Raw genomic sequence first — 16,479 nt, 5'->3', positions numbered from 1 at the left:
ACAAAACAATGTAAAAAATAACTTCTTTAAAGAAAATCAGAAGCACTTGATTATGGAATAGGGATTACACAATACCAGGCAATTACTGTTAATGTTATTAGTTGTGCTGTACAAAAGAAAGCCATGATTTTTAGGGATAAATGCTGAACTAAGAAGGGATGAAATGATAGGATGTCTGAAGTTTGTTTAAGATAATTCAGCCAAAAGAAAAAGAAAGTGAAAACTCAAGAGTATAGATGAAGAAAATATCACAAAATTTTGATAATTGTTGAATTAGAATGATGGCTATACAGAACTCTACTGCATAGTCTCTGTACTTTATTGTATGATTAACACTTTCACAACAATTTCTTCAATATAAAAGTAATTTAGGGAACCCATAGTGTAAGCAAACAGACCAATAACTTTACTACTCTGAACAACATTATTTCCAAAACAGAAAGAACAAAGGCAAATCCTAATCAAAGTAGCTTAAACCTAAACTTCCTCAATTCAGCAAATAAAATACACTGTCTTTAAAAACATCCAATTTGAAACTAATGTTCTGGCTCATCATATAACCCTGTGAGGGGAAAAATAAGCAAATTTTATCCTTGCAAATGGAAGACAATCTTTCAAAATTGGTCCATTTTCTACTCAATACACTGAGATACTTTCTGCTATCTACACTTAATGAAGAGAGAAAATGAGTTGAGACTTCACTGTATGTATACTTTTGGAGAAAACTAATAGAAATTACATATTATAGTACAATGCATACAAACATGAGATAACAGAATGGATGAAACATATTTCTGCTTATGTTTTGGTATGCATAACAAAAACAAAGTAATATGAAGTCACAATAGTTTTAGCAAAATGAGTAAAATTTTCTGAATATTTAGAAATAATTAAGATTTCTTACTTTTAGGCATATATAGCTAAACTTCTCTATATTATGTATTTAATTGATATCAATCTAAAGGATTTCCATATGTATGTATACAACTCTCTGTTGCATATAATGCTTGCAAGTCACACAGATAACCAAATCTCTGTATATCAAAATATAAGTCACTGTGAATTTCTTTAAATTGATACTTCCTCCTGTATTTCTTATCTCCAATAATGATGCCCCTATAAATGTAACATTTCCATTGTCTCTTCTTCCTTAACACTCTACTCAATGCATTTAGTCATAAAGATCTTTTGATTTATTTCACAAATCTGACCTTAACTCTCCACCATCTTACACAAGGCTTTCATATCTTCTCACTGGATTACTGTGATAGTCATTTAACATTTATCTTCACTAACAGAAGAAAGACAATAATAAAAGAATGAGAAAAAAATTAATTTAAAACAGAAAACAAAACATTGAATAAAATCAAAAGCTGTTTTTTAAGACCAGTAAAATTTATAAATGTTCAGCCAGTTGGACAGAACAAAAGAGAGAAGACACAAAATATAAATATTAAGGATGAGAGATAGGAAAAATCAGTTCAGATTTAACAGACATAAAAAGGATAATAATAGACTGGCATAAACAACTACATGATGGAGAAATTTCACTACTTAGATTAAATGAAAAATTTCCTTGAAGATACAAACTACAAAAACCTAAACTGAACAAACAGGTAAACTAAACAGCCCTATATCTAATGAAGAAATAACATTTTTAGTTTAAAAACCTCCTACAATAAAACTCTAAGCCCAGATTATTTTTCCAGTAAGTTCTACCAAAAACTCAGAAAAGAAAATGTCAAATTTTATAAAAACTCTTTTGGTAAATCACACTGGAGGAAATACTGTCTAACTCATTTTATAAAGCCATCATTACATTGATATAAAAATCAGATAAAGACACTATAAGAAAATAAAACCAAAGATCAATATCCTCATAGACACAAATGCAAAAATACTTGACAAAATTTTATGAGTAAAATATAATAATATATAGGAAAGATTATACATCAAGACTATGTGGAGATTGTTCCAGGAATGCAAGGTTGGTTTAAAGTTAAACACTCCTCAGTATAATTCACCATACTGATGGTTGAAAAGCAAAATTGTGTGATTACCCTATTATGAGCAGAAAAGATATTTGACAAAATCCAACACCCTTTCATGATAAAAACTTTCAGAAGAATAAGGATGGAACAGAACTTCCTCAACTTGATAAAGAATTATTCATGAAAAACATTTAGTTAACATGATATTCAATGGTAAAAGTCTGTATGCTTTCCTTATGAGATTAGGAATAAGGCAAGAATGTCTGCTCTTCACTAATTTTAGTCAACATTGTCCTGAAGATTTTAGCCAGAGCAATAAGGCAAGAAAAATAATAAAATGCATCCAAATTGGAAAGATATAAGTAAAACCATCTTTATTTTAGACAACAATATGATGTATTTAAATAATCACAAGGAACCTACAAAAAAGTAAATTTAGGAAGGCTGAAGATATATATTTGTGTATCTATGTACTACTAGCAAAGAATGGGAAATTGGAATTAAAAATACTATTTAAGATAGTAATAAAAATACTTAGAAACCAATTAACAAAGAATATGCAACACCTTTCCACTAAAGTAAAAAATTAAATAAGACCTTAATGCATGTACATACCATGTTCATGGATTATAAAATTCATATTGCTGTTTTCATTTCTCCCCAATAGATTTATACATTTAATGCAATATCAATCAAAAGTCAAGCAGACATTTTTCTTGTAGAAATTGATGAACTGATACAAATTTAAATGGAATTGCAAAGGAGCTAGAAGAGCCAAACAATTTTCAAAAATATAAATAAAGTTGAATAAATTTTACTATAATATTTCAAGATATGTTAGAAAATGATAGTCACCAAGATGTGCAGTACTGGTGTAATTACGGATATATAGATCAATGGAACAGAATACAAAGAACTTCAGAATTAACCTCTTACATATATAGTCAACTGAGTTTTCACCAAGGTGCCAAAGCAATTCAATGAGGAAAGAATAATTTTCAACAAGTAGAGATAAAAAATAGATAACCATATGAAAATGATCCCAAAGAAAGTTAAACTTGATTATAACACCAGTTAACAAGTAAAAATTAGCTTGAAATGAATTATAGACTTAAATGTAAGATGTCTAGAAGAAAACTGTGGTGTTGCAAACTGACTGCAGATTGCAAGGATTTCTAAAATAGAAATTTTTAAAAGCTTAAACTATAAAAGAAACTGATAAAAAATTGGACTATTCCATCAAAATTTAAAAAATATGCAATAACTATGCTCTTCAGAAGGCACTAGTAAGATAATGGAAAAGAAAGTTACAAACTAGAAGCATATATTGCAACATTTATTTCTGATGACAGAGCTTTATCTAGTACAGACCTTTACAACTCAACAATAATAAGATAAACATCCTAATTTGGAAATGGGAAAATGATTTTAACAGAAATTTCACCAAAGAAGATATATGAATTTCAAATATGCAGATAAAAATACAGTCAGTATCACTAGGATTCAGAAAGTGCAAATCAAAATCATAGTTAGATCATATATGCCTATTAGGATAGGTAAAATTAAAAGATTTATCAAACCAATTGTTGGCATAGTACAGCCACTTTGGAAAGCAGTTTGGCAGTTTTAATATTAAATACATACTTACCACATAACTCAAGAGAAATAAAAGAGTATGTCTATAGAAAGACTTGTAAACAAATATTCATGCAACCTAATCTTGAAAAAATACAAATTTTAACAGATGAATGAATAAACATATTGTGGTATATATGTATAAGGGAATACTACTCAAAAATAAAAGGAAACATAAAATAACATGGGTGAATCTCAAAATAGTTGTAATGAATAAAAGCAGCTGGACAAAAGAATGGAGAGAATCTATGAATACATTTACACATAATGATAACATTTCCAAACTAATTCATAGTACTAGAAAGCAGATAAGGGGTTGCCTGGGGATGGTGGAGGAGTGGATGAATTATAAAAGCGGATGAACTATTGGGGTAATGGCTATCTTCATTATTTTGAAAATAGTGATAATTTTGTGGTTAAATACATATGCCAGAACTATTCAAATTATACTATTTAAGTACATGAAATTGTATTATATTCAATTATACCTCAATAAACCTGTCAGAAAGAGAGAAAGAGAAAGAGAGACAGAAACCGATACCTAAATCTGAAGTACTCTGCTTAATACTATTTAGTTTTAATGAAATATTGAAATTTCTAAAACATCTAAAATTCATTATAATTTTAAAAATTGAGAAAATATTATTCAAATAAATACTGTATTTCACTAATAAATCAACAACATGGGAACAGAACAGATACTGACTACATGTATAAATTTACTTTAATTTATTAATTCATTCAACAAATATGTATGCCTGAATATACATTAGTCAACAAAATAGAACTCTTTTCCCTCATGCTTATATTCTACTGTTACTGTAAACTTGTTATCAAATTTGAATAAGCAAAAGCCTACAATGATTTCTCAAGCTCATGATAACAATAAGAACTTCACTAAATGATCTGAATCAATAATTATGCGTTACATTGAAAGATATTTTAAAATGTCCTATGTTTTAAAATCATTAAATTCACTTGCCTTTGCCTCTAAAACAAAACCCAAGCTACTTTTAACATGTCCTTCACATATTGATCTGGGCCTTCATTGTTAGTGACCATAATACACAATAACAGGGATTGTTTATTAATATTGCAGATTTCTGTGTCAATTTCAGGTTTTCTGAATCCATAGATTTGGGGTGGGGCTCAAGATCTGCAAATCCAACTAGTAGTCCATGTGATCCTTACCCTAGTGGTCTGGAATTTTTACTTTGTGAAATCCTGTATTAGTTTAAGTAGCCAAGGAGATGATTAATGAAGCATAAATGTGACAATACAGTATTAAAACAAAGAAACAGATATAAATGAAAATCTCAACACATTATACAAACACAACACTGGCCACCAGGACCCCATCTCAGTCTCCAGATGAGTTCACTTAAAGCATTTATTAAATTAAGTGAGAAACTAAATTGAATGATTTTCAGTATGCAAAAAAAGCTTTACAGCATCCTTAAAATCTGACCAAACACAATAATAAATAATGGATTCCAAATAGAGGAAGGCATTTGTTTTTTTCAGGGACAAGTTTTCAAAGGAAAAAAGTGGACTTAAACTCTGACATTAAAAACAAAATTAAAACCAAAAACAAAAACAATTCTCTCCCCATATGTCATTGCTAATTTTTATAACTTAGGCTTAATTTAGTTCACAATTATAAATATATTTTTGCCATAAATATTATTTATTCCAGTTCCTTTACTACAGTTACATATAATCAACTAAAATCTTTGTATATATTTTGAGGTATATCACTAAAAATAAATCATAGATATTTTAATTTCTTCCATGATTTTATAATGTATTTTACTGGTCATATCCTGATTGAAGATACTTGGTAAACATAAAAATTTTCTTTGATTATTAAAGCAAAAGTTTCTTCATAGAACTGAATTTGTGTTTCTCAGCAGAAGTTTGTTTTCATCCATAATCCATTTATAAAATGGCCTATCCCAGTCCAAGGACACAGTCTTGAAACAAGTTGTCAGTCTCCCAATCTTTCAGAAACCTACTCTGTCCTCAAGAAAGGTCCAAAGAGTAAATAAGAAAACAATCCTATTCCACAAAGTTGTCAGAGACCTAAGAAGTACTTCTCAGGATCCGTGATGAGATGATGACAGGTTATAGATTAAAAGAAGATCTTCTAGTCCTAACAGCAGAGAATAAAAGAGCAAAGTCTGTACAGAGATTGAAACGCTAAGGTCTTCAGGAAGAAAAGGTGGATATAAGAATTAGGTTTGGGGAGAAAGGGAGAAGAAAGTGAAAGGGTAAACTTAATGTAATGATGATTGTATACCAAAAATAGGACCACTTTCTCCACAATTAGGAATTGGGGGACTGTTGAAAATGGGTGGTTAACAGTAAGCAGAAAAGGATGAAGATTGAAATACTTAAATGTATTTCTTCTTTAATTGGAATTTTAATTGGAGCCAACATAAACAACGACCCTAATGGTCTTGACCAGTGTAGAGGATAAGAATACCAAACACATTTATCCATAGTAAGTCTGAGTCTACTTCACTGTTCTACTTTACTGTTTGTCTATTTCTGCTATCTTTGCTACCCATAACATTTCAGGTCTAACTAATATTGTCAAGACAATCCTCTTCATTAACCAGATTGCAAGTGCCTAGCTGGTAGTCTGATGTTATATTTGCTTTTATGGTCTTTAATATGTGGGTGTAAAATAAAATCTAAATATGCAATATCAAAGTTGGATAGGATCTTGGAAATCATCTAATAATTACACCTTTGTTTTAGTTGGGAGGAAACTGAGACCCAAGGAAATTAGATAATTTGCCTAAGGTCACATAGCTAGTGGTATTTTGATAAAATGAGGATTTTTACAGTCTCTTCTAGAACAGTCATGAATTTTAATTCATCTATATTGTCTTAGAGGCATGAACTTTAGATTGTAATTTGTGAAAATTGACTTGTTTTATTAAATATTTTATTAAATTTGTTAAATCAATATGCATAGCTATTTTGAAAGCAGCTGTTGTGCCAAATGTTTATTATTCAAAAGCCACAATGCAATATGTTTAATACTAACTCTTCAAAATTATTTTTAGTTTTGGGGGAGTGCACATTTTTTTTCTTTTGAGACAATGGTATAGTTATGAAAGGATCCAGAGGAAAAGTTTTACATTACATAAAAATCAAATCTTGGAAAATATTTTTCTCCATATCCACAGATTCATACTCCATGGAGCTCAAATTAAAAATTCATAATATCATTTAATTGATATTTGCTGATAAATGTTGAAAAATACCATTTTCTATAGCTTAATCATGGAAAAGTTTATTATTGTCACCAGAGTATGTTGCACTTAAAATATGTATTATTTTAACTTCAGTGGAATAAAATCCATTCATTTCCAAAACATTGTACTTACTGATTCAGGACAGGTGTGTAGGCAGTTTTATCCTCATCAATAATAGTGACCATCAGTGTAATAAGTTGGGGCCAAAAATCCAAATTCTTGGTGGTTGGTCCCTGATCTTCACGAGGAATGTCCTGTTTCTTACTCTGCTCACAAATTCACGCAACATGCAAAAGAAAAGGTTAAATGGGATGACTTTAGTTAGATGTCACTCTCAAATAGAAGATCAAAGAAAAATGATTACGGAAATGAAATTCTTAGATTATGGGAGTTAAAGCTGTTAAACTCAGGTTTCTTTTCTTCATTGAATGGCATCCCATAGAATAAACTCACAGTGGCCAGGCTTGTATTTCCAATCACTTTTTAAATTTTGGTTTAACTTCCATTGCTTTTTTTATTGTTTTTGTTCTGGATTGGAGGTTTTTCCTCCCTCTGATGATTATAGTTCGTGACCTTAAGAATTACTATTATAGAAATTATGCCTTTAATGTGGCTTCTTCCAAGGATGAAAATTGAATTTTGTGTGTGCAAAGGTGTGTGTTTGTGTGTGCGTGCAAGTATGTGTGCATAAAATTTATCTTGTCTAAATATTTTGCTCAGTTACATCAGTAGTAAGTATGCCGAACCGACAGCTGCCTGGTTGCAAACTCAGTACTGTTAAATCCCACAATACATATGCAACATTAATGACTTAAACTCTCCCTTCTTACACACAAATGTATCTAGATAACCAAAATTTTGTGTTTGCCTTTTTCTCTTTTTTCCTTTTTTAAAAACATCTTTGAATCTTTCTTAATTTACCACTCTCCTCAGAATCTTCAACTGTCATTCTAGAAAGCAGAATGTGACATAGGATGATCTAGATTTACTTTGAGGTTAACAGAGTACAATAACAATCTTGAATGTTGCACATATAAATTTCATACTCAACATATGCAACTCTTTACAACATCTAGATAAGTTAATTTGGTCATTTATTTTGGTGGGTGTTCCTTTAGAGCACTTCTTTTACATTTACTTGTTAAAATTGGGTTAAAAAAATAGGCAGAGATAAATTTTCACTTAAGCGTATGGAAATTTTTGCTAAATCCTCTGCAAGCTTATAGGTGCAGGATATTTGAAAACATCAGCTTATGGCTCCGGAAACTCAAAGACTCTGGTGTAAAATGAGTATTAGATTTTATTTGGCCCAAACTATTGCCATATCCAATTGCCATGTCTTCTGTAACCAGGTCAGCTACCCTCTCAGTTGAATGGTTGTATATGCATATTTTCCAGTGCAAATCATCATGTGTAACCATATTCTGTTGAGTTGTCATTTATTATTATTCTCACTTAACTTAAAAGATAGCCCTATAGTAAACTCACTTAATACTAGAGACCTCTCTAGTCTTAGACTATAATGTACTTTTAAGAGCATGTATTTCCCTAGGGTACATCCAAGAGTCGTTGATTTACATTTATGTTTGAAATGCAGCAGATGTTAAAACTTGCAGAACTAAATTAAAATGGTAAAAAAATTAGTGGCTGATATAAAATACTTCAAATGTTCAGAATGAATTATAAGCAGTCTCCAAAGATCTTAAGAAGTATGTACATGTGATCCCCGAAAACAACTTGAAAGTTCTTGGCAAGCTTCCTCTTTCAATTCCTTCGTTATGTCAGTCAACTTTAGGAAGTAATGGGCAGTAATGCAGGCTTACAAATATCAAGCTTTACTGTCTTTTAAGTTAGAACTTTTATTAAAATTTATTTTTATTTTGTGAACAGGATTTTGTTATCACCACAATAATGTAATTATTTGTGCATTATATTAAGCTCAATAGATTTCTAAAGGATTTAGAAATCCAGATAACCTGGTGCGTTGTGAAGGTTATAAATAAAACTGCTTCCAATGGCCACGGTGGGGAGATATTTGGTATTAGAACAGTATCATTAATTATCGTCATATGTACATTGCCAAACTATATGTCTTATAGGTTTTAAGTAATGTGATTAAATGAAATAAAATTATTATACATGATATGTGTAACATCACAGTCACTTCTCATCATTTTGCTAAGAGTGACATGGAAAAGAGGAGAGACAGAAGCAGTTGAAATATGCATTCATTTCCAAATGCCTTACCTGTCACAAATTGTACTTCCATCACTCTTTTTTATGACACCAGAAGATTACTGATGATGCTATTTTTCACATCCTACTATGTTTGTTGCTTTAGAATAAATCAAACTTGATGTTGAATCATTAAGTTTTTGCATAGCACACAATACTATCATAAATCAGGCTCTCCCTACTTTAATAGCACATTGTAAGAGACTGCATGCTTAAGGGATGAGGTCTAATCTGGTGTATTATAAATTTCTTAAGAATTAAGTTTATCTATGTAAAACTTTTTAATGTACCCTAGAAATCTAATAGGGCATTAACCTTATGATTGGAAAAATTAAGGTTATGATAGTAGAAATTAAGAAAAGCTTATAATAAGTGTATTCATACTGATTGAAACATTACTATGAATAATGTTATGAAATAACAATTTGTTATATCAAGAAAATATGGTAATTATAAATCATTTAATAATAAATAAAAATTCATTAAAATATGACCCAGTAAATCAATCATAATTATAGTGATTATTATAATAGTGATTAAAATTATTTTGTTAATAGATTATTGAAGAAACAGACTTTAAAGAAAATCTGTAAGGGTATAATGGGGAGGTAATTTTTGAAAGTGGAAAGTTGCCAGGTTATAGGATTATCTGAAGAAAGTTCCAATGGTCATGTTTACAAAGGATATTTCATTACAGAAAAGCATATACAGAAAAGCTTTTACAGACAAGCTGATGGGATGTATATTACACTTTCATGATATCAGATAAGAAAATATAAGTATATTCCATCAAGAAGAGATCAATATATAGAAAGAGCCATTACATGCAAAAGAAAGTACTGAAATAACAAATGATATCTTCAAGTTAGTGGAACTTTACAATACTTTAAAAACGGTTATAAAATATTTCTGTGGCATTCAATGTATTCATTCAAGAAACATGTAATTGTGAAATGCTGCTTCTAAGGAGCTGACAAGACTAGGGCTGGGAGGAGACATTTGGTAGAAAAATGCAAAGACCGGCCGGGTGCAATGGCTCATGCTTGTAATCCCATCACTTTGGGAGGCTGAGGTGGGTGGATCACCTGAAGTCAGTAGCTGGAGACCAGCCTAACCAACATAGGGAAACTCCATCTCTACTAAAAATGCAGAAACTAGCTGGGCATGGTGGCCCGTGCCTGTAGTCCCGGCTACCTGGGAGGCTGAGGCAGGAGAATTGCTTGAACCTGAGAGGTGGCGGTTGCAGTGAGCCAGGATAGCGCCACTGCACTCCAGCCCAGACAACAGAGCAAGATTCCATCACAGAAAAAAAAAAAGAAAAGAAAAGAAAAATGCAAAGACAGGCTACGTAAACACAAAAACACATGACAGATGCCTACTATATTTGAATAATTACTAGTAAAATGGGCTATAACAGCTTTTGATGAAGTGTGCTTCTCTAACGTTTCTTCTACTCTATGTTAGTATCGCGTACTTACACACACAAGGGCCAGGGCTCAACCAACTTAAAAATTTTTGCTTAAACAAAGTTAAATACATTATTTTCAGATTTCCTGAAGCCTTTAATATGCTAGTATGCATGGTGATTCTCTAAGATTGTGGTTCTCCAACTTCAGTGTGCATCAGCATTGCCGGGAAAGCTCACAAACACAGATAGGTTCCTAGGTCCTGGGACCCATCGTTCCTGATTCATTAGGTCTAGGGTAAAGCTTGAAAATGTGTATTGAGAATGACCTTTCAAGTAATGCTGGTGCTTCTGCTCCAGGAACCAACTTGAGAACCACTTCTCTAAAAGGTAATACTAAAGCATTAGTTTCTCAAATGGATTTGAACTTGATAAAGCCCGCCATTCTCTTCCTGTTCCTCCACCTCATCGTGCCAGACTTTTCACAGAGTAAGCGTTTTTCTGAACACACTTTGGGAAATAAAAGACTAGAGAGATAAATGCAGGGGTCAAATCATGAAAAGTTTTGTGTGTTATGTCAAGGAGTTTGCATTTAAACCAAATATGATAAGGACTATTAAAAGATTTTAAACATAGGAGGACTTGGTTACATTTGTGTTTTAAATGATTTGGCAGTTTACTTATTAACTTAAAGAGTTAATAAGTTTACTTATTTTACTAATAAGTTTACTAATAAGTTTACTTAGTTTACTTATTAACTTAAAGAGTTAATAAGTAAAATTGTTGGAACTTATTGACTAATGGGTGAGAAGGAAAAGAGAAAAGGAGGAATCTAGAAGATAATTAGGTAGACCTGTCTGAAGTTTCAAAGGCATTCTGAAACCTGTTGATGTAGATTTAAAAAATTCCAGTATATATGTGGCAGCTAAAATTATGAAGTAAATAAGATTGCTCAAAAAGAGAGAGATAAATATGTGACCACAGACAAAACCTTAGAGAAAAAGTCTAAAAAACAATAAGAATAAAATTTTTAAGAGACATAGGTAAAGGAGAGAGGCCCCTATTGAAACGGAAGAGAATGAGATCCAGAGTCTATGTGAAATAACTAGCTTCAAGCACAAATAAGAATGTGACTTGCTCTGAGTAAGATAATAAAAAAACTTGCAGATAAGCCTTGTTGGTGGTGAGAAAAGTTAGCTAGGAATTTCCTTTTTTTTTTTTTATTATTATACTTTAAGTTCTAGGGTACATGTGCATAATGTGCAGGTTTGTTACATATGTATACTTGTGCCATGTTGGTGTGCTGCACCCATCAAGTCATCAGCACCCATCAATTCGTCCCCTCTCCCCCCTCCCCATGATAGGCCGCGGTGTGTGATGTTCCCCTTCCCGAGTCCAAGTGATCTCATTGTTCAGTTCCCACCTATGAGTGAGAACATGCGGTGTTTGGTTTTCTGTTCTTGCGATAGTTTGCTGAGAATGATGGTTTCCAGCTGCATTCATGTCCCTACAAAGGACACAAACTCATCCTTTTTTATGGCTGCATAGGAATTTCCTTTTTGAGAGAAGAGGTGGTGCACAGTGTACTGGAGGAGTAGTAAAAGTCTGAAATTGCACCTGTGAGGAATGAGAGACAGCCTCGGGTTGGACCCATAGTGGCATTGCCAAGCAGTGTGGGGTGGCTCTCGGAACTTGTAGTGACACTATGCTGGACCATTATGAGTTTTCTCTAGTATTGAATGTAGAAGCCTAAAAGCCAGAATGTTGGATGTGCTTCTGGAGTATACAATAGAAACAGGAAAGGAGAATGAGATTTAAATATTTAATGAGAATTACTGTAGTGCTAGAACAAATATATATTTTGGTCTGGAGGAAGGAAGGAAAAAAAGGAAGGGAAGGTGAAGAAACAGATGTAGAGGAAACACGGAGTGAAAAAGGCAGAAGGACAGGAAATTGAGGTCAGTAGGATATTTGTGTTTAGTCATTCAGCTCATGGGAAAGGGAATCAAGAATGGAGATTAGGTGAAAGACTCTAGAAATGAGGAGGTCTAGGAGAGGCCAAATGGACTGTGGTATTTCTGAACAGAACTTAAAGAATATGTGTGCTTGTGTGGGTGTGTATAAGAAGGTGACTTTTGCAATGTGCATACCAAGGTACCTATAGTCAAGGCAGCTAAGCAATGATTAAAAGTCAATGATTAAAAGGTTTGCTGATGCCAAGAATTTGAATAATCAGGACAGGGTAGATACAAAGAAACAAAAAAAGAAAACAAGATAGATATAAGTCTGAATATTTTACAAGAGGTAAGCTTTAAAATGTCATAAATATGTAGCAAGATAAAATAATATTAAATCATTAACTAGATAGCTCTTATATGATGTGTTTGTAACTTCTTCTGATTACAAATTGATTGTTTACCTATTCATAATTCTGAGATAAGGAAATGTTAGCTATAGAAGTTCATAGGTTAGAAAAATGGGCCCTCTCTCATTAGTTTTGAGGTAGGAGATGAGCAGGACTTGTTCTCCAAATCAGTGGGGTTATGATCCCACTGATGAAAACAGGATCTGATCAAAACATGATGTAGTAAAGAAACCAGCTAAATCAAAATGGGGATGAAAGCAACCTCTAGTTGCCCTCATTGTTAATTATGCACTAATTATAATGCATTAGCATGCTAAAGGACACTCCCAGTAGCACCATGACAGTTTACAAATGCCACAGCAATGCCCGGATGTTACCTTATATGGTTTAAAGGAGAGAAACTCTCAGTTCCAGGAACTCCACATCCCTTTTCTAGAAAATTATTTACCATATAATTAAGGAGTAGCTACAAATCTAGCTAACTGGTGCTAGATCCACAAGGGTTACTTTGCCTGTGGGGTAGCCCTGCTTTGTCATGGAGCAGCCATTTTCCTGTATTCTGTTGGTCTAACAAACTTGCTTTGCTTTCACTTTACTCTGTTGGTTCATTTTTGAATTCTTTCCTGCATGATGCCAAGAACACTTCTTGGCTGGGTCCCAATATTGGGGTTCGCCTGCATCAGTTTAGAAGTAGAGTCATATACACCATGGAATACTATGCAGCCATAAAAAAGGATGAGTTTGAGTCCTTTGTAGGGACTTGGATGCAGCTGGAATCCATCATTCTTAGCAAACTATCACAAGAACAGAAAACCAAACACCGCATGTTCTCACTCATAGGTGGGAACTGAACAATGAGATCACTCGGACTCAGGAAGGGGAACATCACACACCGGGGCCTATCATGGGGAGGGGGGAGGGGGGAGGGATTGCATTGGGAGTTATACCTGATGTAAATGACGAGTTGATGGGTGCAGCACAGCAACATGGCACAAGTATACATATGTAACAAACCTGCACGTTATGCACATGTACCCTACAACTTAAAGTATAATAATAATAAATAAATTTAAAAAAAAAAAAAAGAAGTAGAGTCTAAAGTTTCAGATACCCAGGGGATCAAGGATCCTTGTGAAGAGCAATGTGGACAGTTTATAAGCTAGGAAAATAGAGGGTAATGTTTCTACTCTACATTTAGACGGGATTGAGAAAGAGAATTTCTCCAAGTGCTCTTCCCCTAGCTCAAGGTAACCTATTGAGACATTCCTGACGTCAGTGGAGCCACATGCCTTACTTCTCTCTTCCAGATACTGCTGCCTTCACCTTACCACCTAATGCTACCTCCACTACTTTCAAAAACAGCAACAGGCATCTTTTCAACTCATTCCAATTCAATTCTCATTAAAAAAAAACTGTTAGCCATGAAGACTGAACATACAAATGAATAATGTCTAGACCATGTCTGACAGAACTCTGGCCCACAATCTCTGCATCAACAAGTCCAGGAGGCCAAACCACAACCTTTGCAGCAACTGACCTGGAATAGTAAGGATTTGGTCAATGGCTGCCAGCTTCCTTATATTTTGCCCTAATTTTTAACTGAGAACCAACAAGAGAAAGCCAAATACACTCCCTAAACAAATCACACAGGATGTGTTACTTCCATTTAACTGACTCCTAGCTTTCCCATGCTAACATGCTCCAAACACATCACACCTGAGGTCTTCCATGATTTTTATTATAAGGCTTTTCCACTTCCCTGCCTGACTTTGAATCTCTGCCAAGTGCTAGTGATGGTAGCTGACTTTATTGCTACAGCAATGTCTGAATAAATAAACTGTCTATTCTCACTTGGATGTTCTTCATTTATTTCCAAACATTAAAGTCAAATACCATTATCATCATTTTAGAGATAAATAAACTGAGGGTTATCTTAATTTCCACATCCTCTTAACTGAAAATAACACAAATTAGTAGCTTCGGCTTTTTTCTCTTTAGCGTCAATTCCAAGACCTGGTCGAGTTTATAGACACAGATAGCAACCGTCACCTCACATGAATAATATGGAGCTAATTTTCATTTTGTGTTATATATCTTGAATGGGAGGAAAAGTTTTCAGAGAACAAAATGATTGATACCTGTGTTAAATGCCTTTGCACTTCCTGAGTTCTCAAATGTCACAACTCCTGAGCATTCATTTGCAGTCTGAGAATTATAGGCACAATCAAGGTCTAGCTGTAAGTTAATTTCCATTTGATTTTCCCCCAGTTTTAGAGCATTCTTTTTTTCCCCTTTTATTGATATATAATAATTTACAAATTTATGGGGTACATGTGAGTGTTCATTGCGTGCATAGAACATATAAAGATTAAGCCAGCATATTTGGAGTATTCACCACCTTGAGTGATTATGATTTTTATTTGTTGATACCATTTCAAGTCCTGTCCTCCAGTTACTTTGAAAAGTGCATAATATTATTGCTAAGTATAGTAACCCTAGTCTGCTCTCAAATATTATAACTTATTTCTTATATCTAACTATATTTTTATGTCCATAACCAACCCCTCTTCATCCTGCCCCCCTCCAAACCTCACTACAACCCACCCTTCCCAGTCTCTGGTATCTATCATTCTATTCTCTATTTCCATGATATCAAGTTTATTAGCTCCCACGTATAAATGAGAATATATGGTATTTGTCTTTCTGTGCCTGGCTTATTGTACTTAATGTAATGACCTCTCCAGTTCCACCCATGTGATTGCTAATGACATGATTTCATTATTTTTATGGTCAAGTAGTATTCTATTATGAATATATACCATATTTTCTTTATCTGTTGTTCCCTTGATGACACTTAGGTTTGTTTCATATCTTTCCATAGTACTGAAGGACTTCCAGTACTGTGTTGAACGGAAGTGGTGAAAGTGGCCATCTTTCACCATGGGCACTTAGGTTGATTCCATATCTTTCCACTATTCTTTGTGAATAATGCTGCAATAAACCATGAGTACATATTTCCCAGTAGTGGGATTGCTATATTCTATGGTAATTCTGTTTTCCATAGTAGTTGTACTAATTTATACTCTCACCAACAGTGTGTAATAGTCCCCTTTTCCTCACGTCCTTGCCAGCATCTGGCATTTTATGTCTTTTAAAAATTATAGCCATTCCAACTGGAGTAAAATGATGTCTCATTGTGGTTTTGATTTGCATTTCCCTGATGATTAATGATATTGAGCATTTTTTATATACCTGTTGAACATCTGTATATCTTCTTTTGGGAAATATCTATTCATATCCTTTGCCCACTTTTTAATAGAATTATTATTTTTTACTATTGAGATGTTTGAGTTCCCTGTATATTCCAGATATTGATGCCCTGTAGGATGAATAATGTTCAAATATTTTCTTTAATTCAAGAGGATTCCTCTTCACTCTGTTGAGTGTTTCCACTGTTGTGCAGAAGCTTTTAACTTTACTATGATCTCAGTTGTCTATTTTTGGTTTTGTTGCTTATGCTTTTGAGCTGTTAGCCATAAAATCTTTCCCTAGAAAGATTTTCTGAAGACCAATGTCCTGAAG

At 33.1% G+C, this 16,479-nt stretch overlaps 1 protein-coding gene across 1 annotated transcript in view; it reads right to left on the bottom strand.

The window, feature by feature from the left end:
* The window catches only part of UNC13C (unc-13 homolog C), a 653,225-nt gene that overhangs the window by 229,255 nt on the left and 407,491 nt on the right, over window positions 1-16,479 (bottom strand). Inside the window, exon 17 of the mRNA XM_015142282.3 lies at window positions 7,025-7,158. Coding sequence (XP_014997768.3) covers window positions 7,025-7,158 — 134 coding nt within the window. The remainder of the gene's footprint in view (window positions 1-7,024; window positions 7,159-16,479) is intronic.

Source organism: Macaca mulatta, chromosome 7 (assembly GCF_049350105.2).
Source record: "Macaca mulatta isolate MMU2019108-1 chromosome 7, T2T-MMU8v2.0, whole genome shotgun sequence".
Classification (NCBI taxonomy): Eukaryota; Metazoa; Chordata; class Mammalia; order Primates; family Cercopithecidae; genus Macaca; species Macaca mulatta.
This window is presented reverse-complemented; position numbering and strand designations above follow the sequence as displayed.